The sequence below is a fragment of the Hypanus sabinus genome, chromosome 21 (assembly GCF_030144855.1).
Source record: "Hypanus sabinus isolate sHypSab1 chromosome 21, sHypSab1.hap1, whole genome shotgun sequence".
NCBI classification, from domain to species: domain Eukaryota; kingdom Metazoa; phylum Chordata; class Chondrichthyes; order Myliobatiformes; family Dasyatidae; genus Hypanus; species Hypanus sabinus.
Window position 1 is genome coordinate 20,462,483 of NC_082726.1, and position 16,614 is coordinate 20,479,096.

A 16,614-nucleotide genomic window follows, 5' to 3' on the forward strand; every position below is an offset into this window, starting at 1 on the left:
GGCTTGGGGGTGGGGGGTGGGTGGAAGTTAGAGGCAAAGTCGATGAAATTGACGAGCTCAGCATGGGTGCAGGAAGCAGCACCAATGTAGTTGCCAATGTAGCGAGGGAAAAGTTGGGGAGCTGTACCAGTATAAGTTTGGAGCATAGACTGTTCCACATAACCAATGAAGAGGCAGGCATAGCTGGGGCCCATCAAGTGCCCATAGCTACACCCTTGTTCTGAAGAAAGTGGGAAGAGCCAAAAGAGAAGTTATTAAGTGTGAGTACCAGTTTTGCCAACTGGAGGAGTGTGGTGGTGGTGGGGAACTGGTGAGGTCCATTGTCCAGAAAGTAGCGGAGGGCTTTGAGGCCTTCTCGATGGGGAATGGAAGTGTATAAGGATTGGACATCCATAGTGAGAATGAAGCAGTCGGAACTGGGGAACTGGAAGTTATTGAAGAGGTGGAGGACATGGGATGTATCCTGGATGTAGGTGTGGAGTGACTGAACAATGGGTGACAAAATGGAGTCCAGATAGGCAGATACAAGCTTGGTGGGGCAGGAGCAGGCCGAAACTATAGGTCTACCAGGACAGTCAGGCTTGTGGATCTTGGGGAGGAGGTAAAACCGAGCAGTGCAGGGTGAGGGAATTTTGAGTTTTTTGGCTGAGGATGGAAGGTCTCTGGAATTGATAAGGGCAGTGATGGTACAGGAGACAATGGTTTGATGTTTTTTGGTTGGGTCCTGTTCAAGGGGTAAGTAAGACGAGGTATCAGAGGGCCGTCGTTTGGCCTCAGTGAGGTAGAGGTTCGTCCGCCAGACTACTGCGGCACCGCCTTTGTCTGCGGGTTTGATGGTGAGGTTGGGGTTATTGCGGAGTGGAGGGCAGTGAGTTCACAGGGAGTGAGGTTGGAACAGGAGAGAGGAGTGGTGAAGTTGATACTGTTGATGTCTTGGTGACAGCTGGAGATGAAAAGATCGATTGCAGGTAGAAGGCCCGGTGGGGGTGTCCAGGAGGAGGAGGAGGGTTGAAGGGGGTCATCAATAGGGAGGGGAATCCTTGTTGAAGTAGTAGGCTTGGAGACATAGGTGACAGAAGAAGAGTTCAGCGTCATGGCGGGCACGGAACTCACTGAGGTGTGGATGGAGGGGGACAAAAGTGAGGCCCTTGCTAAGGACAGAACATTCTGCCTCAGAGAGGGGAGGGTCAGAGGAGGGTAAAGAGTGGGAGTTCTCCGGGGGTTGGGATGTTCAGGGAGAGCGGGGTTGGGGAGGATGAGGGATCAGAAGAATGGAGGGGGGATGAGGGGTGTCGCGGGAAGGACAGGGGGTAGTAGAGGAATAAGACGAGCGTAGGAACCAGCGCCAGTGAGAACGGTCCCGGTCTGGAGAGGGTCAGGACCTCGGTCCGTGTCGGAAGCGAGTGAATCCATGGCCCGCCGGGGGCTGGTACCTATGACCGGGAGGCCGTGTTTCCGGCCCAAGACGTTGACTGTGGGTTTCCACGGAGGCTGCCCGACCTGCTGAGTTCCCCCGGCATCTGCAGAGTAATTTGAGAGATACGTCACGCTGGGCGGAGCTTTCACTGAACCCGAACAGCCTGCGCTGCGCTGCGTTGTCGGACAACACTCGGCGCTGTTCCTCAGTAGCGGTGTCCGACCCCCGGGTTATGCGCGTAACTATGATCACTCTGCTGCCTATTCTCCTTTTTGTGAGTCCGGTCGTGGGTCATTCGCGGGTACCTCGGCTCAAAGTGGACCTGAGCGGTGAGTGGACGGGGTTGTGGATTCGGGTGGGAGCCGGTTCTGGGTGCGGGTATCAGTTCACCGATCGGCTGTCCTGCCTGACCTGCTGGCTTCTGGTTGCGATGTACAGGGTAACGGGCAAACCTGTCCGCGTCTATTAACATTTAAACTCAGTATTGCTCGATATCCCTGAATATAAATCGTATCTTTCTCTTTAACTGTATTTGCCATTCAGTATTTCTGTCCTATATTTTCAATATCTAATGATTTGAGACTCTCCTGATCAGTATCTGCGTCTTTTTTTTTTGGCAATTTTGTATTGTCACTTGCATTGAGGTATTGCGAAAAACTTAAATTTGTACACCATCCCGTTTAGGTACATAAGGGGAAAAATAATAGTGCAGAATAAGAGAGGGCAAGTAGACGATAAGGTGATGAAGGTAAATGAGGTAGATTAAGGTCAGGAGCTCTCCAACAGTCTCACAACAGTGGGTGACTTTAGTTGTCCTTGAGTGTGGACTCTTGGTGTTATTCCTGTTCATATTCTAACACTTTGAATATATATCGGAGCTTTACCGTTTTCTGGGCACGGGGGAGATCTTCTGAGCTCTATCATGAACACTAACCTCTGTGGTATTCAGGACATCTTTAAGGAGCGATGCCTCAAAAAGGCCGTGTCCATCATTAAGGACCCCCATCACCCTCTCATGGCTACCATCAGGAAGGGATACAGAAGCCTAAAGGCAGACACTCAACAATTTAGTTAGAGTTTCTTCCCTTATATATGTAACTATTTTACATATATATACTGTAATTCACAGTTTTTATTCTCTTATTATGTATTGCATTATAAGATCACAAGACATTGGTGCTGAATTATAGGCCATTCAGCCCATTAAGTCTGCTCTGACATTTCATCATGGCTGATCCCAGATCCCCTTCAACCCCATACACCTCCCCTCTAAGAGGTTGCCCCTCAATTATGAGGCTGTACTTTCCAGTTCTGGATACCCCCACCAGAGGAAACATCTTCTCCATTTCCACCTTATCTAGTCCTTTCAACATTTGGTAGTTTTCAATGAGATTCCCACTGCATTCTTCTAAATTTCATTGAGTACAGTCCCAAAGCTGCCAAACACTCCTCACGTTAACTCTTTCATTCTGAGAATCATCGTCCTGAACCTCCTCTCAACTCTCTCCAATGGCAATACATATTTTCTGAGATAAGGGGCCCAAAACTATGAACAATACTCCAAATGCAGCCTGACTAGTGTCTTGTAAAACTTCAGCATTATCTTCTTGTTTTTATATTCTATTCTCCTTGAAATTAATGCCAACATTCAATTCGTCTTCTATACCGCAGACTCAACCTGTGAATTAACCTTCTGGGAGTCTTGCATGAGGACTCTTAAGTCTCTCTGCATCTCTGATGTTTGAACCTTCTCCCCTTTTAGATAATAGTTTGCACTATTTTTCTTTTTACCAAAATGTATTATCATACATTTCCCAACACTGTAACCCATCTGCCACTTTTTCCCTATTCTTCCAATTTGTCTAAGTCCTGCTGCGACTGCATTGCTTCCTCAGAACTACCTACCTACCTCCCCCTCTGTCTGTCTTTGTGTCAGCCACAAAGACATCAATTCTACTATCTAAATCATTGACAAGAGTGGAGTGATATTTGCAATTTTCCATTCCTCCAGGGCCATGCCAGAGTAAAGTGATTCTTAAGAGATCATCACCAATGATTCCATTATCTCTTCAGCAACCATTTTCAGGTCTCTGGGAAGTAGTCCATCTGGTCCAGGTGACTTACCCACCTTAAGACCTTTCAGTTTGCCTCAAATGTTTTCCTTTGTAATAGCAATGGCACTCACATCCCTCTCCCTGACATTCACGAACCTCAAGCATATAACTATTGTCCTTCACAGTAAGGACTGAATCAAGGTACTTATTGCGTTCATCTGCCATTTCTTTGTCCCCATTACAATCTCACCAGCATCATTTTCCAGTGGTCCAATATCAACTCCCACCTCCCTTTTATTCTTTATATAAATGAAAAAAATTAGTATCCTGTTTTATATTATCGGCTATTTTGGCCTCATTCATCTTTTCCCTTTTTTATAGCTTTTTTATTTGCCATTTTTGGATTTTAAAAGCTTCCCAATCATCCAACTTCCTACTCATTTTTGCTACCTAATAGCCCTTTCCTTGGCATTGTACGGCTATTGCACAGTTAACAAGTTCCATGACATTCCGGTGATATTAAACCTGATACTGATTCTGGGTACTGAGAGGTTCTGCTTCTGCTTGGTACTGCACAAGCACAGCCCGACGCATTGCAGGAGTCTGTGTGTTTTTATTGTTCCTGTTTTGGTGTTTCTGTAGACCTGTAACAAATGAAATAACATTAATTTCCACAGTCATCTCTTATTATAAACAGGCAGGTTATAGCCAAATTAAATAGCGCTGTTCTTAGTGTTCATTGTTTTTATTCAGTGAAGATTTGCAATGCTGCGTGCTTCTGTTGCAGTTAATCTTCCAGGTAATCTGATTAGAATGGACTTTACCGTCTGGTGATCATTCAGGGTAGAATATACAGGCAGGGTACTTTCTAGTGATAGAGATGTGACAGTTTAAAGTATATGAGCTCAGTTCACCTGTCTGGATCCTATTTAAGTGGAGTGAGGAATTCATGGAGCTGGAATGTTGGTTGTGGATCTGCAACAGTCTGATTGACCAGAACTGAGAGGCACTGAAATTGCAGGTGAAATCAAGCAATACTGAGTCATTCTATTGGGCTGGCCGTCTGTCCTTTGCATTAAAAAGCCATCGGCATGGAACTGAAATGCTGAAAAAAGCTCAGAACTGTGGATTAAGTGACCTTGCACCAACTGTTTCCTGTAATCTGTATTGTAGTGATCTCAGCTCCAATAAGTTTCGCCCAAAACAAAAACGTATCATTGTCGTGAGATCGCCGAATCATGGAAAGTCGAAGTCCAATTCAAGTTTATTGTTAGTTGCGTGGGTACATGTGTGCGCAGGGTGCAATAATAAAACTTGCTTTCACTAGCAGCACAGGCACATGACATCGGGCAAGCAGTATTCACAAGAAAAAGGCAAATTAAACATAAATTATACAGGAAAAGCACAATTCGAACCAAAGAGGTGAAGAGTGATCAGAGTGCAATGCGCAGACAATACTTGTGGACTGCAGCAGGTCAAGCAGCATCTATGGAGGGGAATCAATTATTGACATTTCAGGCTGAGACCCTTCATCAGAACTCAAGTGATCATGGTGTTGCTGTAGTGACTGGGGCTGTGCAGGTTGGTTAATGAACTAAATACAGGAGATGAGGAGAAGCAGCTGTTTTTGAAACAAGTGGTGTGGGACTTCAGCTTCTGTAGCTCCTTTCCTTGACCGTATGAGAAGGTGGCCGGGATCTTTGATGATAGGCGTCGCCTAGCTGAGGCAGTGCCTCATGGTGGGGAGGGATATGCCCAAGATGTATTGGGCTGAATCCACTACTTCCAGCAGCTTCTTGGGTTCCCATGCATTCCGATTGCCAGACTGCGCCATGATGCAACACAGTGGTGATCAGTCCCCACCGGGCTTCTGACATGTCGTGATATATCACATTTTAGTGTCACTAAAGCTGTTTGGTCTCAGCAGAGTTTCAGACAGGTGTACAGCCCTCAAGCTCCTTCTACCACTTGCAATGTCATACCTTCCTCCCTCCTCTTAGCTTAACCTGCCAGTTCTTTGGCGCAAGTATTCCTCCCCAGCACCATCCCCTTACAAGAAAACCAACCGTTTAGATTAGATTAGACTCAACTTTATTATCGTGTCGAGTGCAGATTCAAAGCCAATGAAATGCAGTAATAAGGGCCAGGCAAAGAAGGTGGGAGAGGGGAGGAAGAAGTACAAGGTGGCAGATGATAGATGAAACCGGGAGAGGGTGACGGGTGAAGTAAAGAGCTGGGAAGTTGATGGGTGAAAGAGATAAAGGCCTGAAGAAGGGGAAATCTGATAGGAAAGGACAGAAGACCATAGAAGAAGGGAAAAAGGGCGGAGTATCAGAGGGAGGTGATGTGCAGGTAAGGAGTTGAGGTGAGAGAGGGAAATGGGAGTGGTGGGGGGGGGGGGCAATTACCAGAAGTTTGAGATATCGATGTTTATGCCATCGGATGGAATATAAGGTGTTGCTCCTCCAACCCGAGTGCGGTCTCATTGTGCCAGCAGGCTGGCCATGGACTGATATGTCAGAATGGGAATGGACGTGGATTTGAAATATGTAGCCACCAGGAGATCAGACTTTTTGTGGTGGATGGAGCGAAGGTGCCTCAACAAAGTGGTCTTCCAATCTACACCGGGACTCACCAATATACAGGAGGCCACATTGGGAGCACTGGATACAGTAGATGACCCCAAAAGATTCACGGGTGAATTGTCGCCTCACTTGGAAAGATTGTTTTGGGCTCTAAATAGTAGCGAAGGAGGAGGTGTAGGGGCAGGTGTGGCCCTTGTTCTGCTATTAAGGATAAGTACCAGGAGAGAGGTCAATGGGGAGGGATGACTGGACAAGGGAGTCACATGGGGAGTGTTCTCTGCAGAAAGTAATGGGGAGGGTAAGATGTGCTTGGTGGTGGTATCCTGTTGGAGGTGGTGGAAGTAATGGAAAATTATGTGCTGGTGGGGTGGTAGGTGAGGACAAGAGGAACCCTATCCTTGATGGGAGGATGGGGCGAGGGCAGATGTGCACGCAATGGAAGAGATGCGGATGAGGGCAACTTTGAAGGGGAACAGAAGCCCGTTTCTTTGAAGGAGGAAATCTCACTTGTTTTGGAATGAAAAGCCTCATTCTGGGAGCAGATGCGGTGGAGACAGAGGAACTGAGAAAAGGCAGTAGCATTTTCCAAGTGACAGGGTGGGAAGTGGTATAGTCCAGATAACTGTGAGAGTTAGTGGGATTATAAAAGATATCAATAGATAGACTATCTTCAGAGATGGAGACAGATTGATCAAGAAAGGGGAGAGATGTGTTGGAAATTGACCAAGAAAAATTTGAGGGCAGGGTCCACCATGCATTTTGTGTGTGTTGCACTGTACTAAGTAAACTAGGCACCTTAATTAATGTAACTTAATGTGTTTAATAGAAACACTTAATAATAGTGGCTTACAATGTTCCTGTAGCCACCAGGAACATAGTTTCCCTGGCTGCTGGGTTGGGCTGCATCAGTAATTAGCTGTCCCAGGAGTCTTCTCTGCTAACAAAAAATTGTGCTGTGCAGTTTTTGGGACTGGGATGAGATATGATTTGCTGTCTTGATGTATTCATTTATTTATCTGTGACCTTTTTATTTTAATCGAGCACCAAAGTGCGATGGAAGATTTTTACAGGTAATCAGGGCTGCTGGTCACAGAAGGTTAACAGGGAATTTAGCAAATGAGCTGAATGATGAAGACTCTAGCTGTGTTATTAAAAGAGGAGTTGCGTCAATAGGAGTGTTGTGATGATGACAGTAGAGAACGGCCAATAGCGATCTTTGAAATCTTTGAAAATTCTTAAGTGATGGATGGTGATTTTCTGTAGTGACACGATGTGAAGCAGCTTATCAAACAGATTCAAGAGAAAGGGGAGTTAGATTTACACTTCAAATACAAAGATTTAAAGGGTCACCGCAGAGCTTGTATTCTTCATAATTTTTTTCCAAAATAATTGTGCGTTGAAAATTAGGGTTTTCATGCAGCAGTATGATTTCTCCTTTCTGAAAGTTTAATGTGTTAAACTCAGTGTTTTACATTGCTTACAAAAGGTCCAGAAACATTGCCAACTTCTTTCAGAAGGTTCTAGTCCAATGTTTTGTGTCCGAGTACAAGGCTTCAGTGTCTCAAACTCAGCAGCTCTCTCTTTCCATCACCGTGAGAGTTTGCCATGAAAGCTGTGATGGAAGGGACGTGTCTGCAACACAAACAGTTACCAGAGCCTGATGTTGCTTTGTGGAAGGAAGGCTGCGGCAACGATAGGAGAGATGGGGGAGTTTTGAAAGATGAAGGGAGTTACGACAAGCTGGTGAAGAAGATAGGCAAGAGGAGGCTTTTTAACGAAAAGAGATTTCACCCCCCCCCCCCCCGGTGATTCTCTTCAGTGTTTGCAAATGAGTCTCTGTTTTCTGCAATACGATAATGGGGTCATACACTAAGTGGCCACTTTATTAGGTACCGCCTCCAGAATGCACATTCCTGGCCATCCACTTCAAGATATGATGTGTTATGCATTCAGAGATGCTCTTCTGTACACCACTGTGATGCCTGGTTATTGGATTTACTGTCACCTCCCTGTCAGCTGACCCAGTCTGGTCATTCTTCTCTGATCTCTCTTATTAACAAGGTGTTTTCACCCACAGAACTACCACTCATTGGATGTTTTTCCTCCACCATTCCCTGTAAACTCTAGAGACTGTTATGGGTGAAAATCCCAGGAGTTCAGAAGTCATTGAGAGACTCAAACCACCCCATCTGGTACCAACTACCATCCTGCAGACAAAGTTATTAAGATGACACCTTTTCCCCATTCTGAAGTTTGGTTGGAACAGCAATCAAACTTCTCGGGCATGTCTGCATGCTTTAATGCATTGAGTTGTAGCTGCATGATTGGCTGATTAGATGTTTGCATTAATGAGCTGGTGTACCTAATAAAGTGAGTGTAGGTCACTACAGCCCATAAACAGGCCCTTCAGCCCACCTACTGGTGCTGGCTTGGTTTTCTGCCGAGTCTCATCTACTTTCATCTGGACCACAGCCCTGCATACCTCCGTCATCCATGCACCTATCTGAACTTCTCTTTAATGTTGCAATTGATGTAGTGTAACACCACGATTGCACCAGAGTGCAGCCCATGAATACATTCACGTTGGAATGGCCTACAAAGCCAGCCTCTCACCAGGGCTGATCTCCTTCTCTGGAAAAGAATGAGAAATAGACATTGAGCCTAGCTTTGGCTGTCCTTTCCTAATGTAACAGTATTGTTGGTCTATTCCTTTTCCGTCCAGCAAGAGATATGTTAGGCGTAGAACAATCCCCTTTGATGAATTGCCTGCAGGTACTAGGAAGCTTTAATGTCCTTCACTTGGACAACATTGGTGGTGTGGAGAGGGGAGACTTGCAGCTTGGGCAACTGCCGGTCTTCCATATAAAAAAAACTTGCCCAGGCTTCTGCCCTGGAAACTTTCCAAGGTGCAAATCCAGACTGTCGAGACTAACGGAGGCCTGTTACTAGGAAGCTCGGAACTAGATGCAGTATTTTTTTCTCTCTCTGGGTTTGGTCTCTTTCCAACTGCATAGCATCATTTTCTTTGGTGCACTGTGCAGAAACTTCACAAATGTTCCAGGCGGTAATGAAGTGGTGGGCTGATACTCTTTCACATCAGCTTGTTGGTCATTCTTGTTAACCGAGGTATATTGAAATGAAAGAATGATCTTGTGATCATGCACTCCCCTCCAGTGTGGGACAAATTGCTGAGTGTTTATAAGCACGTGCAAATCACCTGCAAGTGAATGTCAGCCTTTTTCGAAAGGGCATGGACTTCAAGTGTAAAGAGCTGACATTACATTTGGTGTTCTTCATGTAGTTATTTAAGAGGCGATGGGAGATGATCATGAAAAGTTCATCTGTTATTTTTCTGAAAGATTGAAAAGTTTGATCCCAAACTCATTCCGTTTTAAGGGTAAATGTGGTGGCCACTTTATTAGGTATGCCTGTGCACTAGCTTGTTAATGCAAATATTTGATCTGCCAATCATGTGGCAGCAACTCAGTGCATTAAAGCATGTGGATATGGTCAAGAGGTTCAGTTGTTGTTCATTGAAGCGTGGAAGAAATGATATCTAATTGATTTTGACCGTAGAAAGATGCTTGTTAAGGTCAGGGTGGTTTGCATGTCATTTGCAAGTAACTGCTGGTCTCCTGTGATTTTCACAAACAACAGTCTCTATAGTTTACAGGGAATAGTGCAAAAACAAACAAAAATCTAGTGAATGACAGATTTGTGTGCAAACATGCTTTGTTAATGAAACAGGTCAGAGGAGAGTAAAGAGACTATTTCAAGCTGACAAGAAGGAGCCAGTAACTCAAATAATCACGTATCACAGCAGAGATGTTCAGTAAAGCATCTCCGAACGCACAACGTGTTGAATCTTGAAGCGAATGGGATACAGCAGCAGAAAACTATGAACTTGCACTTCATTTGTTTCTGAAGTGTATGTTAAACCGTTGAAGCTAAGAAGGCTGTGAGGGGTTTGACAGGAGGAATACTGAGAGGATGTTTTCCCTTCAGAACTATGGGGCGTAGTGGCAGCATGTGTGAAGGTGAGGAGGAATTTCTTCTCTTAGAAGATCGCCTATCTTTGGAATACTCTATCGCCGCGACCTATGACAAGTGAAGACTTGCATTCATGGGTTAGAAAAGCAGGCCTAAATGGATAATGGGTATTTTGCTACAGTGTATTCCCTTGCACAGAGAGAGATGTGCTATACACTAATGAAACTTAGCTTTACAAATCCATATGGAACCCGAAGAGTCATTGACAACATATGAGGAACATGTGTACTTTGAGGGGGCGTGTATGTTGGAAGTTGAGGTAAACTGGTTTTTGCATTGCATGGGAGCCAAGGTTTATGGAGAGCAGGTGGGAATGTGGAGTTAAGGCTGGATTTGTATCAGCTATGATCTTATTGAAAAGTAGAGCAAGCTCAAGGGCTTGTAGAACAACTGCTGTTTTCTTTTATCAAAGTCAAGTCCATTGTCATTTGCACAGTAATGTACTTGTTACTGTGGAGTGGAGAGCGAATTTGTAAGTATGGCTGGAGTAAAGGATGTTGGGAATGGTAAGGGTGGAGCACCTTGGGTGTGGGACAGGTGGCAGGGAAGGAGTGCCCAGGGTGGGGGTGGAGAGGGAGTAGCGCGGGTACAGATGCACCCAGCCCTGAGACACCAGGCAAGGTCATTTGATTCCAAGTAATTGGTTTATTGATCATTACAGAATGTCTCGCTGCTGCTTCCCACTCCCTCTTTTCTCCCTTCCCCTTTTCCCACCATGATAACCCTCTTCCTACTCTCAGTCCACAGTTGAAACCCATATCAGAATCAGGTATGTCAGCACTCACATATGTAATGAAATTTTGTTCTTTTTAATGTGGCAGTAGTATAGTGCAATACGTAAGATTAGTACAGAACTGTGCAAAAGTCTTGGGCACCCTCGCTATAAACCGTATATGTGCCTAGGACTTTTGCTCAGTATTGTATATGTTATGAAAAAATTACTCGCAGCAGCATCAAATAAGCAGCATTCACAAGAAAAACTTAAATTATACACAAGTATTACAAGAAATAACAACTGAAATAATTTAGGTCTTTATTCTTTGGAGCGTAGAATTATGAGGGGGATTGATAGAGTTGATGTAGATAGGCTTTTTCCATTGAGAGTAGGAGAGATTCAAACAAGAGGACATGAGTTGAGAGTTAGGGGGCAAAAGTTTAGGGGTAACATGAGGGAGAATTTCTTTACTCGGAGTGGTAGCTGTGTGGAACGAGCTTCCAGTAGAAGTGGTAGAGGCAGGTTCGGTATTGTCATTTAAAGTAAAATCGGATAAGTATATGGACAGGAAAGGAATGGAGGGTTATGGGCTGAGTGCAGGTAGGTGGGACTAGGTGAGAGTAAGCGTTTGGAATGGACTAGAAGGGCTGAGATGGCCTGTTTCCGTGCTGTAATTGTTATATGGTTATATATGAAACAAATAAAAGTACATTTTAGTGAAAAGTAAACATGTCACGAAACTGTAATGATTAGAGTTGCGTTGGTTGGTTCAAGAGCTGAATGATTCAAGCCATTCTTGAACTTAGTAGTGTGGGTCTTCAGAGTTCTGTACCTTCTGCTGATTGGTAGCTGCGAGAAGGTAACACAATGAGTACAATTCATTTGATTGGTGGAAATGCATCAACATAAACTTCAGGATTCTGAATATTGTGTGGTATGCCACACTCCAAATAAAACATTGCTCCATGCAGCCAACATTACTCAGGATGCTTGAAACCTAAAATATCAGGTACTCAGAATACCCTGCTGGTCAGTCAGCATCTATGCAGAGCAGAATTGAGACAGTCAGTGTTTCAGGGTGCTGATATTTTATCAGAACTTCTGCACCTCATTGTTTTCTGGAAGTATTTTGTTCAGGGGTTCTCAAGGATAGTAACGTGGCCTGCAACACTGATTTACCTTCAGTATGACAGTGTGACGTGATTCTCATGGTGGAGTTCCATTGATGTCCTAAATACCAGTGGTGTAACAGGCAGTAACTGACTAACTATCTGATTCTCAGGAGCTGGGATGTTTCCAGTGACAATATCATGGAAAATGGAGTTGTCTTAGCAAATCCAATTCTTGCTTTGCAATTACTGTGATTGATGTTTCTTTCAAATGTTGCTTTGTTGCCCCTATGCCAGTTGAAGATATTTTAAAGTATTAACATCTTGCTCCTCTCTATCCCTACAGATGAAATTAAAGACCGGGCTGTGTTTAACCATACTGGAAAGTTTGCCACCACTCTCCGCGAGGGAAGCACTGTTTATATCGGTGGAAATGGAGTCCTTCATCGGATAAACTTTGATGTCTCTCCCACACTAGAAACGGTAGTGTAGAATCAATTGCTTCTGGATTTGTAAATGTGCTGAGATACCAAGAACTGGTGTCATTATTGAAAGATGTCCATAGGAGGCTTCCACACTCTCCAGCCCCATTTTGAAGTGTTGTAATACATCTGTTTTTTCGGCTGTTGTTCTGTGATCCATTGTTTTTCCACATTTCTGGGGTCAGATAGCATGCCCAAGAATCTGATTTTATTGGAGAGAGTTAAATGATGAATATTATTGGCAGGGATTTATCTTGAACTTTCACAGATGTCGAATTAGCAAAATAGTAACCAATCTGCATTCCCACTGATTCAGCAGGGAAGTCATCTTTAAGGTTTGCGCTGAACTCATATATTTTTGCTTTCGTTTTGTTTAGCTAAATATAAAGGCAATATCATTTGTCAGCAGGGTAACGGGTCCTTCTGGTTCACCGAGCCCACACTGTTCATCAAGTACACCCATGTGACCAATTAACCTGCTAGCTTCCTCTTTGGGAGGAAGCTGAGCACCCGGAGGAAACCCACGTGGTAACACGGAGAACATACAAGCTCTTTACAGGCAGCGGTGGGAATTGAACCCGGGTCATTGGTGCTGAAGTAGTTTTACGCTAGCCTGCCAACTCCATGGTATCTTTTTTTTAAATATTTATTTATTGAATTTCCGAAATTACAAAGAATAAATGTAATAGTAAAATAGTAAGAAAGGTAATATTAACCCCCCCCCCCCAACCCTTATCTAAAGAAAGAAAAAAGAAAGAAGAAAAAGATTGCCTGGATATTGGAGGATCCCCACATGCTCCATGGAGTTCAAAATAATTTTGATATTTATTTTTTACTTTCCCCAATTACTATAATTTTATCTTCAAAGGACCTATGTATATAATCCTATCTTTTGTAAGTATGGGAGCCAAATTTTCAAAAATATATCATATTCATTTCTTAAATTATACATAATTTTTTCAAATGGAACACAACTATGTATTTCATTATTCCAACGATCCATAGTTAAGTATAAATCAGATTTCCAACTAACTGCGATAACTTTTTTGGCTACTGCCAATGCAATTTTTATAAATTTTTTCTGATACTTGTTCAATTTAAGTTTCGGTATTGTCCCTTCAATGTCTCCTAATAAAAATAATATTGGACTATGTGGAAGTTGTACTCCAGTAATTTGTTCCAATAAAAGTCTTAAATTTATCCAAAATGGTTGAATTTTAAAACAAGACCAAGTAGAATGTAAAATAGTACCAATTTCTTGATTACATCAAAAACATTGGTCAGACATATTTGAATTTAATCTTTTTATTTTCTGTGGTGTTATATATAATTGATGTAAAAAAATTATATTGTATTAATCTAAGTCGAACATTTATTGTATTTCTCATACTATCAAAACATAATCTTGACCAGTTTTTCCCATCAATTTTAACATTCAAATCAGATTCCCATTTTTGTCTTGATTTATGAATTCCTAATTTAATTATTTGCTTTCGAATCAGATTATAAATACAAGATGTAAATTTTTTAATTCTTCCTTTCTGAATCAATATTTCTATTTCACTAGGTTTTGGCATCAACATTGTTTGTCCCAGCTTTTCTCGTAAATAGGCTCTTAATTGAAAATAACAGAAAAGAGTGTTATTTGATATTTTATATTTATTTTTTAATTGATCAAACAACATCAATATACCTCCTTCGAAACAATCACCTATATATTTAATCCCCTTTTGGAACCAATTATGTAAAAGTTTATTGTCCATTGTAAAAGGAATAAGCCTATTTTGGATTAAAGTTCTTTTTGCTAATAAAGATTTCTTTATCTCATCATCTATATTTACCTTATTCCATAAATCAATCAAGTGTCTTAATATAGGAGATTCTTTTTTTTCCCGTATCCATTTGGATTCCCATTTATATATAAAATCTTCTGGTATATTTTCTCCTATCTTGTCCAATTCTATTTTAATCCATGCTGATTTTTCTTCATCAAAAAAAGACGCAATAAATCTAAGTTGATTTGCTTTATAATAATTCTTAAAATTTGGAAGTTGTAACCCTCCTAGATCAAATTTACGTGTCAATTTTCCCAATGATATTCTTGACATCTTACCTTTCCAAAGAAATTTCCTTACATATTTATTCAGTTCTTGAAAAAACTTCTGAGGTAATTGTATTGGTAAATTTTGAAATAAATATTGCAATCTAGGAAATATATTCATTTTTACAGTGTTAACTCTCCCTATTAATGCTATTGATAACATCATCCATTTATCAAGATCCTCTTTTATTTTTTTTTAATAATGGCAAATAGTTTTGTTTATATAAATTGTTTACATCATTATCAACTCTAATACCTAAATATTTTATCCCATTCATTGACCATCTAAATTGAGTTGCTAATCGACATTGATTGTAATTTCCTTTGGTGAGGGGTAAAAATTTCACTTATATCCCAATTTACTTTATAGCCTGATACTTTCCCATATTCTTCCAATCTAAAAGGTAATCTTTGCAACGATTGCAATGGGTTTGTTAAATAAATCAAAACATCATCAGCAAATAAATTAATCTTATATTCTTCTTGATTAACTTTAAAGCCCCCAAAATCTGAATCTGTTCTAATTAATTCTGCTAATGGTTCTATTGCCAATACAAATAAAGCAGGTGATAATGGGCAGCCTTGTCTAGTTGACCTCGTTAAGCAAAATGGTGTTGAAATCTGACCATTTGTAACTACTTTAGCTTGAGGATTAGTATTTAAAGTTTTAATCCATTGTATAAAAGATTTTCCGAACTCGTATTTTTCCAATACCTTAAATAAAAAATCACATTCCAATCTATCAAATGCTTTTTCTGCATCTAAAGCAACTGCCACACTCATTTCCTCTCTTTTTTGTGCCAGATGAATAATACTAAGTAACCGAGTTATATTATCCATTGATTGTCTATTTTTAATAAAACCTGTTTGATCCATATGTATTAATTTTGGTAAATATTTAGATATTCTATTAGATAAAATTTTTGCTAGTATTTTATAATCTGTATTCAACAAAGAAATAGGCCTGTATGATGTTGGTTTTAAAGGGTCTCTACTTTTTTTGGCAATACAGTTATGATCGCTGTTAAAAAAGATTGTGGAAGTTTACGCATTCTTTCCACTTGGTATATTAATTCCATAAAAGGAGGAATTAATAAATCTTTAAATTTTTTATAAAACTCAGGAGGAAAACCATCTTCTCCTGGGTATTTATTACTCTGAAGTGATCCTAAAGCTTCTTCAACCTCTTTTAATGTAAAGGGCATATCTAATCCTTTCTGTTCTTCCAAATTCAATTTTGGAAGAGTTATTTGTGATTAAAAATTTATCTATCTCAGTAGTCTTATTTTGTGATTCTGATTGATATAATTCAGTATAAAAATTTTTGAAAGTTTCATTAGTTTCTAAAGGCTTATAAGTAACCTTATTTACACTTGTTCTAATTGCATTTATTGTTTTAGAAACCTGTTCTGTTTTCAACTGCCAAGCAAGAATTTTATGCGATCTTTCACCTAATTCATAATATTTCTGTTTAGTTCTCATAATTACTTTTTCTGTATGATATGTCTGGAGTGTATTATATTGTAGTTTTTTATTAACAGGTTGTCTTCGTTTTTCTTCTGTCATATATCTTTGAGATTCTTTTTCTAACTTTATGATATCTTTTTCCAATAGATCTATTTCTGCTGTGTATTCCTTTTTAATTTTAGATGTATAACTTATAATCTGACCCCTTAAGTATGCTTTCATCGCTTCCCATAATACAATTTTATCCTCAACTGAATGTAGATTTGTATCCAAAAAAAATTGAATTTGTTTTTTCATAAAATTACAAAAATCTTGACGTTTTAATAGAGTTGAATTAAATCTCCATCTATAGATCGATTCCTCCTTATCCATCATTATCATTGTCATTATCAAGGGGGAATGATCTGACAATATTCTTGCTTTATATTCCACACTTTTCACTCTATCTTGAATATTTTTTGATAATAAAAAAAAATCAATCCTTGAGTAGGTTTTATTTCTGTTTGAATAAAATGAGTAATCTCTTTCTCTTGGATTAATTTTTCTCCTTATATCAATCAGATTTAAATCTTTCATTAATGATAAAGTTAGTTTTGTTACTTTTGATTTTATAGCACCCTCCATGGTATCTTTG

General features: G+C 40.8%; 1 protein-coding gene across 1 annotated transcript in view; it reads left to right on the top strand.

The window, feature by feature from the left end:
• Positions 1-1,616: 1,616 nt before the first annotated feature.
• LOC132378877 (semaphorin-7A-like) overlaps positions 1,617-16,614 on the top strand; it is a 46,869-nt gene continuing 31,871 nt past the window's right edge. The window contains exons 1-2 of the mRNA XM_059946144.1: positions 1,617-1,746; positions 12,277-12,413. Coding sequence (XP_059802127.1) covers positions 1,650-1,746; positions 12,277-12,413 — 234 coding nt within the window. The 5' untranslated portion in view covers positions 1,617-1,649. The remainder of the gene's footprint in view (positions 1,747-12,276; positions 12,414-16,614) is intronic.